This window comes from Anarrhichthys ocellatus, unplaced genomic scaffold (assembly GCF_004355925.1).
Source record: "Anarrhichthys ocellatus isolate YVR2014 unplaced genomic scaffold, GSC_Weel_1.0 scaffold72, whole genome shotgun sequence".
Lineage (NCBI taxonomy): Eukaryota > Metazoa > Chordata > Actinopteri > Perciformes > Anarhichadidae > Anarrhichthys > Anarrhichthys ocellatus.
In genome coordinates, this window is record NW_022280102.1 from 1,134,942 (window position 1) to 1,149,258 (window position 14,317).

At 41.6% G+C, this 14,317-nt stretch overlaps 2 protein-coding genes across 2 annotated transcripts in view; one reads left to right on the forward strand and one right to left on the reverse strand.

Annotated features, from left to right (window-relative positions):
* Window positions 1-8,514, forward strand: part of lrfn1 (leucine rich repeat and fibronectin type III domain containing 1) — a 104,791-nt gene extending 96,277 nt beyond the window's left edge. Inside the window, exons 4-5 of the mRNA XM_031873651.1 lie at window positions 687-2,082; window positions 3,784-8,514. Coding sequence (XP_031729511.1) covers window positions 707-2,082; window positions 3,784-4,684 — 2,277 coding nt within the window. The 5' untranslated portion in view covers window positions 687-706 and the 3' untranslated portion in view covers window positions 4,685-8,514. The remainder of the gene's footprint in view (window positions 1-686; window positions 2,083-3,783) is intronic.
* Window positions 8,515-10,577: 2,063 nt separating this feature from the next.
* LOC116397790 (uncharacterized protein NKAPD1) lies at window positions 10,578-13,900 on the reverse strand. The gene is made up of 6 exons (XM_031873595.1): window positions 13,798-13,900; window positions 13,470-13,546; window positions 12,652-12,728; window positions 12,366-12,506; window positions 12,105-12,158; window positions 10,578-11,578 (listed from the first exon to the last, which is right to left on the reverse strand). Exons 1-6 carry the CDS (start codon window positions 13,898-13,900, stop codon window positions 11,203-11,205), a joined length of 828 nt encoding a protein of 275 aa, XP_031729455.1. The 3' UTR covers window positions 10,578-11,202.
* Between the last annotated feature and the right edge of the window lie 417 nt (window positions 13,901-14,317).

Genomic DNA, 14,317 nt, shown 5'->3' on the forward strand with positions numbered 1-14,317 from the left:
GGCGTGTTCTCTCCAAGACTGAAATCGATACCTCTAAAAGGGAATCAGAGAATCAAAACGTCTTCAAGGCCTCCATCAGACGGACTCGAAAACAAGCTGTATTTCCATCGTATTCACCTTTACTTTTTGTTGTCGTGATTTACATGACAGGTTTCTGTCCAATTTTGCAGTGCATTTCAGTAGCATAGGGAGAGCAGAGACCATGAAAAGGTCATGAAAATCCTTGAGCGCTGCTGACAAGCGCCCTCTTCTACCCTTAATTCTCCCTCCTGATGTGGAATTCTGAGCAGAAAAGGACAAACAAGCCTTGTTGTATGATGGAAATGCACACAGCATATAGTTACCCAATACAGGGAAATTGATGGCTGGTGGTGAGACAGCCTAGTGATGCAGCCTGGTGGCACAAAAAAACATTCTGTTATTTCCATTATAAGGCTACAGAGACATGTGCTTCTGACAGCGTTGGTGCAGCCTTTCATCATCCCATCCCAGGTGCCATTATTTCAGAAAAGCTCCATTCCATTTTGTGATTGATACCTTGCTGGCAGTGTCTGCAATCTTGGTCACACTCTTGATTTTTTTTGCAGCAGGCTCTCATAAAGGCTATGCTGCTATTTATTAATTGAAAGATCTCTATTTTGTGACTCAATCTCTGTCCTATTTTTCTTTGTCTGTCTCACACAAAGGACCTGGAAACTGATCAACGATGGACCGTCTGGTTCTTTGCGTGCTGCTGAGTGCAGTTCTGGTGAAGGGATACAGCTGCCCCGGCCGCTGCATCTGTCAGCACCTCTCCCCCACTCTGACTTTGCTCTGTGCTAAGACGGGTCTGTTGTTTGTACCACCCGGCATCGACCGCAAGACCGTAGAGCTGCGACTCACAGACAACTTCATCACCATCATCCGCAGGAAAGACTTTTTCAACATGACTAGTTTGGTCCACCTCACCTTGTCCCGAAACACCATCAGCCAGATCACGCCGCTGTCCTTTGTCGGCCTGCGATCCCTGCGGGCTCTCCACATGGATGGAAACCGCCTCAGTGTGATAAAGACTGACCACTTTAAAGGCCTCATCAACCTGCGGCACCTCATCCTCGGAAACAATCAGATCCACCAGGTGGCCCCCACCGCCTTTGATGAGTTTGTTTCAACTATAGAGGACTTGGATATTTCCAGTAACAACCTGCGCGGCCTCCCCTGGGAAGCCATAGCCAGAATGACTAACATTAACACGCTCACACTGGACCACAACCTGATTGACCACATTGAAGCGGGGACTTTCACGTTGCTCACCAAACTGGTCCGCCTGGACATGACCTCTAACAGGCTGCAGAAACTGCCGCCAGACAGCCTATTCCAGCAAGCAGAGGTCCTATCTGACATCAAGGATTTCAGCTCCTCCACACTGGCAGTGAGCTTTGGTGGAAACCCTCTTCACTGTAACTGTGAGCTGCTGTGGCTGCGCAGGCTGACAAGGGAGGATGATCTGGAGACCTGTGCCTCGCCAGACCACCTCATGGATAAGTATTTCTGGTCCATCCAAGAGGAGGAGTTTATCTGTGAGCCTCCGCTGATCACCAAGCATCTTTCTACTAAGCCCTACGTGATGGAAGGGCAGGGTGTGACTCTTAAATGCAAAGCAGTGGGTGATCCGGATCCAGATATTCACTGGCGGTCACCAGATGGCAAGCTGGTGCATAATAACTCCCGCACCATTCTGTATGATAATGGGACCCTTGATATTCTCATCACCACGCTGAAGGACAGCGGCGCATTTAATTGTGTGGCGTCCAATGCCGCAGGCATCACCACAGCTGCTGTTGAGATCAACATGATCCCCTTACCCTTGTTTGTTAACAACACAGGCCACATGCGGGAGGACCCCGGCCTCTCAGACATCACCACCTCCTCCAAATCTGGCAACGACACCAAGGGCTACGACAAGCTGGACAGGAGGGTGATGGTCACCGAGCTGACCTCCTCCTCCGCTGTGATCCGTTGGCCTTCTGAGCGCCACATCCCCGGCATCAGGATGTACCAGATTCAGTACAACAGCACGGCAGATGATACTTTGGTGTACAGGTAAGCCATGGTGGAGGGGGTGGATGGATGGAGAGAGGGGAGGGTGGTAGAGCAGGGACATGAGGAAAGGTGAGACATCTGGAGTTACCATCTGCTAAATGACACAACGGTTCATTATGGCAGATTGACAGATCCCAAAGATGCAAACTGATTAAGCATGTCCAGAAATAAGTAAAACCCCTATAGTGTTGTCTGGGGGATGAATGGAGAAGGAACATTTTCCCATAAATTAGAATGCATGCAAATGCATTGAAATAATAATATGCATAAAATGTACAGTTACTTAAGATATTTACAGATCCAGGAAACTATTTTCAGTCTCTGATGTTTGAGTAGCTTGTTGCAATCAGCTGAAGAGATTGTGGAGTCCAGCAGTCTAAGGACTAAAGGACCCTGTCAGCATCATTAAAATGTAATATGACAATAAACAACAACATGATATCCAACTATTTCACTGCATATAACTGTTTGTATCATTAGCAAGTGCCTGCATTAATTGGTTTAAACACAGAGTGTGGTTAGATGTGGTTGTGTAATGATAGGCTTGATTGCAGCCGTGGAAGAAGTATTTAGATCATTTACTTAATATAGATTAAGTTGCAATACTACACTGTAAAAAAAGAATTAATCACAAGTAAAAGTCCTGCATTCAAAATTCTAAAATGTATTTAAAGTATTCAAAGTACAAGTACTTGGTCTGCAAAATACATAAAAAAATTGTACTGAAGCACAGTACTTGAGTCACTGCAACCAATAGAATCAAGTTAAGTTGCAATGTGTAATATATAAAGTGCACATATAGAACAATGGCAAAATCAATAAGCCTGAGCTACACTCTTTTTAAATAGCGAGTGTAAGCATTTGCAAACCTTCTTAAAATAGTCTTAAATATGATTATAAGTCTGATGTGTTTATTATGCAATATGTAATGCACATGAGCTGAACCTGGTATACAGAGAGTACTTTAGGATTTATGTATTCATAGAGCGAGTTAATAATAGCCATCGACTTTCTTTTCTTGTTTTTTCTCTTTTTTTTTTTTAGGTTTTATCAGATATAATGAGTCGCTCTCCTGTATAATTTTCTCATCCAGTTTAGGCATGGAGCTGAGTGTTGTTTTGTCTTTGGGAGGTACATTATTACCTACAAATGATAACCATCAAAGTCCCCTTTAGGGAAAAGGAACACGCTTCTAATTATATTCACACCAATATTGACCTGAAGACAATGCTTTTCTCCATCGTATTTAGAGTCGTGTAATCTTGCCGTTGCTGACAAAATGTGACCTTAGGTACTCACACATCATAACTGCCTTCACATCATGTGTCACTTGTCCTGCAATCTGCAGCTGGTATATTTTTTAGGCAACAAGCCTCCTCTGCCTTGTTTATCACCTTGCTGTTTACCCTTGCTGTCATTTCATACACAAACCCAATAGAGCAACTTCTCACTATTTTATGATATAACATATTCTCCAATAAGTCAACTGTAACAAAGTGTTGTGCATTTCATCTTGGTCTACCAGAATGAGTGATATTCAATGCTGGAGCTGTGATGGCCCTGTTGTCTTTTTGCTGTGTGGAGCTGACACCTTATGTGTGATTTAATACACCTTATGCAAATCAGTAAATGTGGGCGTTGTAATTCCAATGATTAAGTATCTACATCTTCACCACTGCACTATATTTCTCTTCTCTACAGAATGATCCCATCTACCAGCAAGAACTTCTTAATCAATGATCTGGCCGCAGGACGAGAGTATGACCTTTGCGTGCTGGCGGTTTACGACGACGGCATCACATCATTAACGGCCACACGTGTGGTTGGCTGTGTGCAGTTCCACACGGCCAGTGAGATCAGCCAGTGCCGCTTCATGCACAGCCAGTTTCTGGGAGGCACTATGATCATCATTATTGGTGGTATAATTGTTGCTTCCGTGCTGGTGTTCATTATCATCCTGATGATCCGTTACAAGGCCTACAGCGGCCCAGAAGACAGCAAGAACAAGGTCAGCTCCAGCATGCACTCGCAGACCAATGGCAGCCAGCAGCGTCTTCAGCGCTCCACCTCCAAGCAACCGTCTGATGAGGGCCAGCGTGAAGCTCACGCGCCCAAAGAGTGCATGGCGCTGGTGCTGAGGGTGAACAATGACAAGAAAGAGAATCCAGCAGCCACCACTGCCATCTTGGAGGTGGAGCTGCCGCCCATGACTGTAGACAGGATGAATAGAAGAACCAGCCTGGATGCACAGTGCTCTGGCCCCCCATCTGAGGACACACAGACGGACAGTAGCCTGACGGGCTCCACCATGTCCCTGTGTCTCATAGGCCCCAACGCTGGCACCAAGGAGGCTCCCAGGCTCAAGGACAAGAAAAGTGCTCTGGCCAACATGGGATTGCTCCCTAATGAGCTGGCACGAACTAGGCACAGATTCTCTTTTGACGGAGGGGATTACTCCATTTTTCAGAGTCATAGTTACCCACGCAGAGCGAGGACGAGGTGGCACAAGTCCACCAACCAGCTCGACATGGAGTCCTCGCCGCTTGCCAACAGGAGAGTTACGTTCAGCAGCACTGAGTGGATGCTTGAGAGCACAGTCTGAGGAAAGCGATGTAGCCGGGGAAAAACAAAAAAACGGCTCTGCAACACACAGACACACACATGTTCAAACACAAGTATCTCTACATGCCATATAACACACACATTGTTGCTGCACACAGCAAATGACGAACACAAGCACATGTACTTACACATGCAAACTTTCTGTGAGTTGCTGGAGAAGATCACAGTCTCAGTCTTTGTCCTGCCTCCCTCATCATACTCCCAGAGAGGTTTGTTGGCCATGTCGTTTCTTCATGCAGCAGTGCCTTACTCTGAAAAATGTACGAATGGAGGATGCTGCTCACTGTAGTCATGAACCGTCCCATCATTGCCTCCCACCCTGATGATGGGAGGCATTTCTTTGGATTTTAATTTTCTCATTTTTTTCTGTGACATGCCAAGGAGAGTGTGGCGTTTGGATGTGACTGTTTAATTGTTAAAAAAAAAAAAAAAAAAAAAAAAAAAAAAAAAACTTCCATCATAACTGTAAAGTGAACAGCCAGGTATCCTGTTATGTCAATCATGTTTTGGGTTCTTTCAACAACAACAAAAAAAGACTTTTGCACAGAAGACACGAAATACAAGGACAGGTAACACCACCAGTCTATACAATAATAATAATTAAAAAGAAGAACAGGATTTTACACATGCCGATTTCTAATGTTAGCATAGAGAGGATGGACCTGGAAACCAACCGTTGATTCCTCTATGACGGTCGGACTGTATGATGTTAAATAGGTATTGTTCCAGATGTGGCTGTATATTAATCAGTACTGTATCTGGCTGGCCTAGATAAAAAGACAACAAACAAAAAAGACATATATAAATATATTAAAACATTGGTGTATCTGTACTAACTATGTAAGTAAGTAAGTCATGTCACATGACTTTTTACAAAGCATTTGGGTGTTGGCTGCAAGTTTTTACATTAAAAACCTGTGTCATGACACCGCTCCCTATTTAGTATGTCAAAGTTTGGACCATTTATCCCCTCACGAAGGGTATTAAATTTTTTGTGTGGGTTAATTGTATCAGGTTGTTCTTTTTGCTTCAGGAGCAGCAGTGTGTGTCCGCTGCAGGGCGGGACACACAAATCGAGATGATAAATATTTGATTCCAGAGTACTATTTATAAGGCCTCTGTGAAAGCTGCACAACGACCACGGAAGCAGAGTGGGGTGTGGGACGACGAGGGATAACCGAACGTGATGCTGAATTCAAATGCAGCCAGTTGGTATTAACAAGGGTGTAAGATCACTCGCATCCCACTAGGGGGAGACGAGGCTCTGTAAAGTTCCCAATACCTTGCAGTATGCAGGGAAGACGATATAATAATCGTTATTAGCAGAAAGCCTGAGTAGCATCCTGCTAGTACATTCAGTTTTCTCTTATTCTGGATAAAGCTTAGATCTTGAAAAGGAAGTAACACTTCACTTAAACCCCACCTATTTATCACATATAAGCAGTACTGTATGTACACAGTAAACTAATGGCTTTATTATTATGATGTAGTGCAAGCAGAGATAAGGAAATCTTTATTAATGCGTTTGTCTATATCTAGAACTCCTTTTGTGAAGCATCTGTAACTGGTTTATGAACAGACAATGGATGATTAATAGTACACCGCTGTAATCACATTAAATGATAAGCGATAACACACATGCACAAATACTCACAGTGTATTACAAAAATGTATGGTAATGACAAAACAATCACTTACCAGCAGGATTAAAACAGTTTATGAATATGTTGTATGAAAACTCTCGAAGACATTTTGAGCTTTCAACTGCATCTCATGGCCTTCACTGTTTGTCCAGTTGTCATGGAGAGTGAAGAAGGCATGTTTATGAATAGCTAAATAAGCCATTGAAAAAATATTTACGAATATTTGAGGACATTTTTGTCTGATTAAAACTGTTATTGTGAATCAATCATTGTTTATAAGCCAGTTACAAATGCGTCATAAAAGGAGTCGTAGACAAATCGACTCATAAACACTTTCAAGTGTACTTATATCTGCTTACAGCTAAATCATCATGTGTTGTAAACCACTTATAATTGTTTATATTGCATATAATACAGGGGGTGAAATAAGGCGTTACAGAAAAAGGCCTGCCAGTGGGAAAAGATAAGATCACAGTGCATGAGGGATATTTGTTTGCTGCCACCCTCTCCCCCTGATTACAGCTCCTTAGCACAGGCTGAGATGAAACTGAGCTGCGTGGACAAGCAAAGAGATAAAATATGGAGCAGAGAGATAAGCCACACTGGAGGTTTTCAATCCTCTCGAATCTCCTATTTGCATCCTCAGTGACGGAGACGATGGAGTCTAAGAACGTTGTGATCCCATCCTTTTCCGTCTTCGTTCTTAACACATTTTCTGTCAAAAAACATTCACATTTTTAGCCTGAAATCTTGTTTTTGCGCTAGAAGAAGACTTAAATTTAGGGTTTAAATGCTCAGCTGTCAATTTGTGGTGCTGACATTGTTTCAACCCCTGTCCGTCTCCTCCATAACTACTGATGGTTTCCATTGTGGAAATGTGCTGCTGACCATTTCTCACAACAGGAGAAGTGTTCCACACAAAACCTGCTTAGGCAGGAGGAGGCTGAGACTTCACCCAGTCTTCAAAATTGGCCATGGCAGCTAAACTAGTGAACACTCGGGGTACGGCAAAGCGTGTAATGTCTCCTCAGCAGTTGTGCCTCGACTCCGTGAGAGTTTTTCATATATAATTCATGGTAATGAGTGTTTGAAACGTCCAATCTCAACATGGTTTGTAGGTTTTAGCATATAAAGTCCTCTGTGCTTACCATGCTGGATAACTTCATACCATATACCATATTCTAACTGTGCTGAAATGTTATCGTTTTTTTTCTTCATCATTCATTGTCATTGACTCCAATCTGCAATGTTTCGATTCCAATTGGATCCTTTTCTTGTTGGTTTCCCGGTAGCCTTGAACCTTTGCATAACTACACTCGTTCTTAACTTCACATTTCAAATAATTGACGTACCATTTCTATCTAAAAACCCGGACACTTTACTCACAGTTTCTGTGGAGAGGCATTTGTATCAATTCAAAGATTCATTTTGTGTTAACAGCCGTTTTCTAAACTTGCTACCATCTCCACCATTTGAGGAGAATTTCAGTTATAGACATTGATAAAAAGTCGCGCTGAATAGCGAGGAATGGGTTTTTTTGGGGAGCAACACATATTTCATTATTTATTATGTAGAATGTATTTATTTGCATTTATTTCTAAAGAAGAAGTCTACAGCCATACTAACGGTTCTATGATGCTGCACTGCTTTGAGCAATATACTAACATCAACCTGCCAACATGCTCACAATTAGGGATTTTCCATACTGGAGGACCATGCCATGAACTGCACAGCACAGCAAGGTAGAGATGTCTGACCTTGCTGCTGCTAGTCACAGTAAGAGCCTGTCGCCTGCAGCCATTTTTAGCTCACTAGCTGTTTGTACTGCTCCTCTCTGCAATATGTTAAACTGATCTGCTGACCAAATAGTGCAGAATCCCGATAAAAGCATCCCGCGGGTTCGCCAGAGGAATGCTTTTAGTGTGAAGCAGCAACAGCAGGAAAGATTTGATTTGCATCAGCAGTAAGTTGACACAGCTAATATAGGTCTGAAAGTGGTCAGTAAACAGTAGTATATCTGAAAGGACAAACAGGAACGCAGGAGTTAAACCACAAGGATTCAGATAGAAGCCACAATACCACTGAGAGCTGAACACATAGATACTTTCAAAACAGAGCTGTCTGTCTAGTCTCCAGCACAGGACACAATGTAGCTGTTGAGGACACAGCCAGGGGGGTCGGGGGGGGGGGGCACAGATGTTAAGCAGGTAATGTGTACCATGTTAACCATCATCGCTTAGCGTGTCAGCATGCTAACATTTACTAATTAGCACTTGAGTCAGAGGATCCCCAAAGTTATTACAATTCATCCTGAGAGCGACATGAATGTCTTTAGAAATGTTCATGACAATCCATCAGATAGTCACTGAGACAGGATACATCCTCAGGGAACCACAAATGCCAGTACAGATTGTTGTGCCAATCCATCCAGGGGAGGCGCATCTACGGCCCCAGGGTCTTATGTTTCATGGGAACCTCCAGATCATCTTAATACGACACCTCAAGGAGAACTGTCAAAGATTGTATATTCTCCAAAATGTTTATTTTTTGTCCTTCGGTTAAATGTTCAATGTATTTTTCCCTGGGACATATTGTTGGAATCACCCACCTACAGCTCATAGCCTACTGATGTTATACTCCTTAAATAAACCCTCATATTTGCAGTCAAGACAGTTTTCTTGATTTTGGCATCTAGATCTCCCCAGGGGATGATTTTTCGAATCAAACTGCGTTTGAAACGTTTGTCCTTTTGCAATTTGAACTGCAAAGATAGCTTCTACCGATCTCTTACAAACTGCCGCAAACTGTGGAAACGACACCCTTACTTCTGCCAAGTAAATTATTTGTGAAGACCTGCGGTAACAGACATTAGAAACGTAAGGTTTTGTACATCTACATCTACAAATGTTTATCATTATTTGTAACGTAGCAAGAACATAAATGCTTTTTATTGGTAGGAGTTTTCTAGGTAATTATTTTATGAATAAGTAAATACATGCAGCTATAAAACACGCTCAATTTAGGTGGTTGCCCTCTTGCCAAATGCTTATTAACCTTACAATGTGTTTTAAAAACCTCCGTTAACACTGATTTGACCAGCTGAATTTCATTTAGCTTTTTTTTTCCATTTCCAAGATTTGGGCAGTTGCAGCCAAGCTCAACCCAGCCCCCACACTGCTGCTTAGAGAGAACACTTAGCCTATTGACGCAGACTCAGTAAAGTGCTTCAGGCTCCTCCAGTTCGCACACTTTTACCAACACTTCCTTCAGCATCAGATTATCTAAAAACACCCAGAAGGCACAGGCCTACTACTTGTTAACAGGTTTTTTTTTAATACAGATTTAATCTGACAAATACTGTGGTAGGAAGAAACTGACCAGCGGCATATGGACGTGATGTTAATATGGTATGAATAGTGTTGTTTATGAGTGTCGTTACATTTTTGTGTTGAGTTATTGAATATTTTTCTCAGGCATTACATTCACCCACAGTACTACCTTACCTAAGCAATAAGGCCTTACTGCTCTTCAACATGGAGCGAAGAATCCCTAAATGAATCCATTTTGTTTGTGAATAGCATTCTATTAAGGTACACATCTCCTGCATCATAAACAGACTGGTACAGGACTGCGGTCTTTGATCCTCTGGAGAGAGGAAGCCGCCCTCTGTGTATTTCTTTACAAACAGCCCGACGGATCAAAATAAATCACAAGACCTTAAATCGAAAGATTTCATTTTTCTTATGCCGGATGTTATTTCAAAGCATTGTGTGACTTATGAACTCACTTATCTACATTTAAACTTCCATCTTATTACATTTCTGTGTTTGGCTTTGAACAAATGTTATCTTGACAGATGGGCGGAAACTGTGTTATTACATTTATACGACATGTTTAGGAATCTAGATGAAAATGTCAAATCCCTGAAACATACTTCCACATAAATCACAATACCTGTTAAAACAAAAAGCTGGAAATATTCTATATTTGTGCTTATATTTTATTCTCAACAAAGTGGTCTATTGCACCAGTTTATATAGCACTCAGTCATTTATGAAAAAACTTAATGAAAATTAAGATTATGAAAAGAATGAGACCCTCCCTGGGCTTATTAATGTTTTCTTTGATCTGAAGAAAAAAATCCCCACCAATATTTGTTGTGCAGTACCAAAGCAAATGAAGCATTGGCTACTCAGAAAATACTTGTTAGTCAGATAAAGTCATTATTGGTTTTGTTGACAAAGAAAATCACCAGACATATAGTTTTAAAAAATGATATTCCGACATTTTATTAAAAACAGCAAAATAGATGTTTATTTTTTAACTATGACAATTTCCTGCATGCACATTTCCACAAATAAAAATGCATAAAAGCAAATGCACATTCTTCCATAATTGGTGAGGAGAGCGTCTTAATTTGTCTGGTTTCTTAAATAAAATGTGCAATAAAAAAAAAAACCGGTGGTCAATTCAGGACAGACGGTCCCCCGCATGAGGCAGACAGTTTGAGGAGAGAGTCTATGATCAATCAATGATCCTGCAGCTGACAGAATCCGTGATGAGGCAGGTGGTGTCTCTTCATGCTGCATGCACCGCCGTACAGTGTGCTTCAAGCTGCTGCGGAGGTGGATGAGGCATCACTACACAGAGAAGGCTGACAGCACAGGTTTGTTGATGTCTACCAAAGGACAATACAGAACGGCCCTGCGGAGAAAAGCCCTTTGTGAAGTGACGAACAAAGGAATCTGCAGTGGTTAGCTGAGCCGTGTGTCTGTCCATGTCTTTCAGTCTCCAGAACTATCACCCAAGCTCTCCTCACCTGCTGCTTTCCAGCTTTTATTGTCTTCTTTTTTTTTTAGTTTGAGTCTTTATGGGAGTCCTGCTTTCGCTTTTTGCGCCTGTGAGTCCTTCTCTCCCTTTCTTCTTCGCCATCACTGTCGCCCGAGCTGCCGTCGTCGTCTCTCCCTCTGTTTCTTTCTGTTTTCTTGTTTTTATGTCGACTTTTGGTCTTTTTCCTCTGCTGCTTGTCTTTAGTAGCACTGCTGTCATCGCTGCTGCTGTCGCTGCTTGAGCACTCCTCTTTCTTACGCTTCTCCTCCTCCTCTTTCTTCTTTTTCTTTTTCTTCTTTCGAGAGGATTTTTTTGATCGTTTTGATAGGCTTGCTTCCATGTCAGACTTGGACTTTTTCATTTTGTGGCGCCCGACCTTTCTTGTGGACCTGCTTTTTTCACTAAAAAAAAGATAAATGAAAGAAAATAAATTTAGGACAGGTATAGTAGGTATGCCATAAGTCTTTATAGGGGCAATCCACCAATTTTACACATCAATATTAGTTTATATGTCACAACTCGGCTATTGAAAACTGTTGTATAATCTCTTCGGGAGGAGCTTTCTCAAGTATGAAAAAATGAACCCTTCACGATGTCATCAGGGTTATCTCACCTTTGGCTTGAAGACCGGAATGTTTTAACACACAGCTTGGTTTCAACAAAACGATTTTCAAGTCAACGACCTGCGATGGTTCATGTCATCAAAATAATTTTGATTACAGCGCTGGTTGTGTGAGGACTAAAACAGTGTGTTGATAACATTACACTGCATCCATTAAATCTAAGTTTAATTACATAAAACGACTGTCACAAGGTGATATGAGTCAATGAAAATAATTTATGTTGTATCTCACATGAGCCCCAACTTTATGGAAGTACAGTGCCATATCTCTTACTTATTTGATGCCGTGTTGCATGTTTGCTTACCTGTCGCTTTCAAACTCCTCGGGATAAAGCTCCTTGAAGCCACTATGTCCCCACCTGTGACGTCAACACATCATATGAAGATTTGTCAACCATGTTTAACTCCCTTATATTTACACTGTAGTGTGGAAAAATTAACAAAGTTTAAATTACAAATAAGAAAACCAATTCACTTTCTTCCTTTTCACCTTACAAAAATAAGCCATTCTGAGATTTTCACCAAACTTAAACATACTTATATGAAGGCTTCTTTATATGCTGTACCTGTCGGGATCACTGGCCTTAAATTCATACAGTTTGCGACTCCAATACCGGGCATCTCGGTCATCATGTTCTGAGACTCGCTCTCTGCTTCGACTCAGGTCTCTAGGCTGATCCGACACTCGATCACAGTGCATTTGCCCCCTGGAAAACAACCACAATCAAATTGCAACATACAGTAACATCTCTCTAAACTGAGAGTTACATCATGAAACACACTCCCAAAGTAGCTTTGGTGTCACTTGGGTTACGGTGGCTCAAATTAAATAGGGACATTTACTGTTCTCACCTCGCATTCTTTGTATCTGGCAAATGTTTGTGGACCTCCCAGCCTCGCATTTTCCACATCTCTGTCTCCTCCTGGATCTGCAGTGGGTCAACAAGAGTAAGTACATTGCAGACTGCCCAGCCACACATACCGTACTAACTTTCATACACTCGCATTGGGAATGCTGTTTTTGGACACCCAACAGGCATACAGTATTAAAATGCTTGCAGAGGTTATATATGCCTATATTTTTTTATTTTTTCCAGCTTCACATTAATACCAAACTTTACCTATTTCCAGCCTCTGAAATGTGACGATGTGCTGCATGTTTTTGTCTTACACAAGCAATCTGAGGACCGTCACTTTGGGCTTAAGGAGATTTTATAAAACAAACAATTGATCCATTGACTCGTGAATGAAAATAATAGTTCCAGCTCTAAAACAGATTTTAAGTGTTGATCAGATTTAAACACCTTCAAAGTGAAGGTTATACTTGGGGAGGTATTCCTGCATTCTCAGTCCAGTCCATTGACTGTCTATAAGAAGTCTATAGTCTACCGTTGCCAGTTAATTTAGATACTTCTAAATTAACTAATTTGATAGTCATATCAATCAATAAGCATCAGTATAACGCAACACAATTCAACGCTATACCGAACTACTGCCCCCAAATTGTTTATTAAAACGAATCAACAAATCTCCGAAACTATTTCAACCCAAACAAACAGAGGACTTCTTTTCCAGGCTGTTGTATTACGCTACATTAGTTTTAGCTGGCTGTCCCGAATAAACTATGTATGTTTCCGACTTGTGGGACACACACGTGAACTCAAACGCACCTTATTGTGAGCATCTGTGTGTCGGATCACATTCCTCAGCAACGTCTTCCCCAACGGCTGCTTCGACATGATCACACCTGACACGAGACAAACGTAAGCCATCTTTGGTTAATTAACCTAAAAGATAAGCGATTAGTGTGAACAGGTTAATCTTCCTAATATATGAATGCTGTCTCTACGCTACATGAACGTCACCTGTTAGCCTAGCTCGCTAGCTAACACGGCTGGTTGTTCAGATACAGTAATAACTAATGAATCTGTTCAAAATCTGCGTAAACGACGACTAACACACTTTCACCGTCATTTCACAAAGATGTACAAACTGTACCTTTCCAAAACGAGTCGCATTCGGGAAGAACACACTCTTGTTTACAGCATGGATTTATAAAGAAGTTTACAGCCTCTACCCGGTACTTCCGCCTTACTGACATACGTCACGTTGTCGCACACTCTACGTCACTGGACGTTGGAAATACTGAACTGTTATTGGTCCAATTGTCCGTCAATCATGTGAACCGGTCCAGCTCGTGGACGTTCAACAACATGCACATTTAGCAATACATGGACATTGTTTTTTGAAATATGAATCTTTAAAACGATAAACAACTCTTAATGACACATTATTTTCACCATTGGATTCAAGAAAAAAAAACTACATTTTGAATATTGAATAGGCTGCAAAAAAAATAGGCCATTAAATGGCTCAATGTAATATGAAAGGGGGTAGTGCTGATGGTCCCACTGAGAGTCAACACTCCAGTATGCAGCTGCTCAGCTATAGATATTTACGTAACGTCACCAAACAAAGCAATGCAATGAAGGAGTGACTGATAAAGAAAGTCAAATAT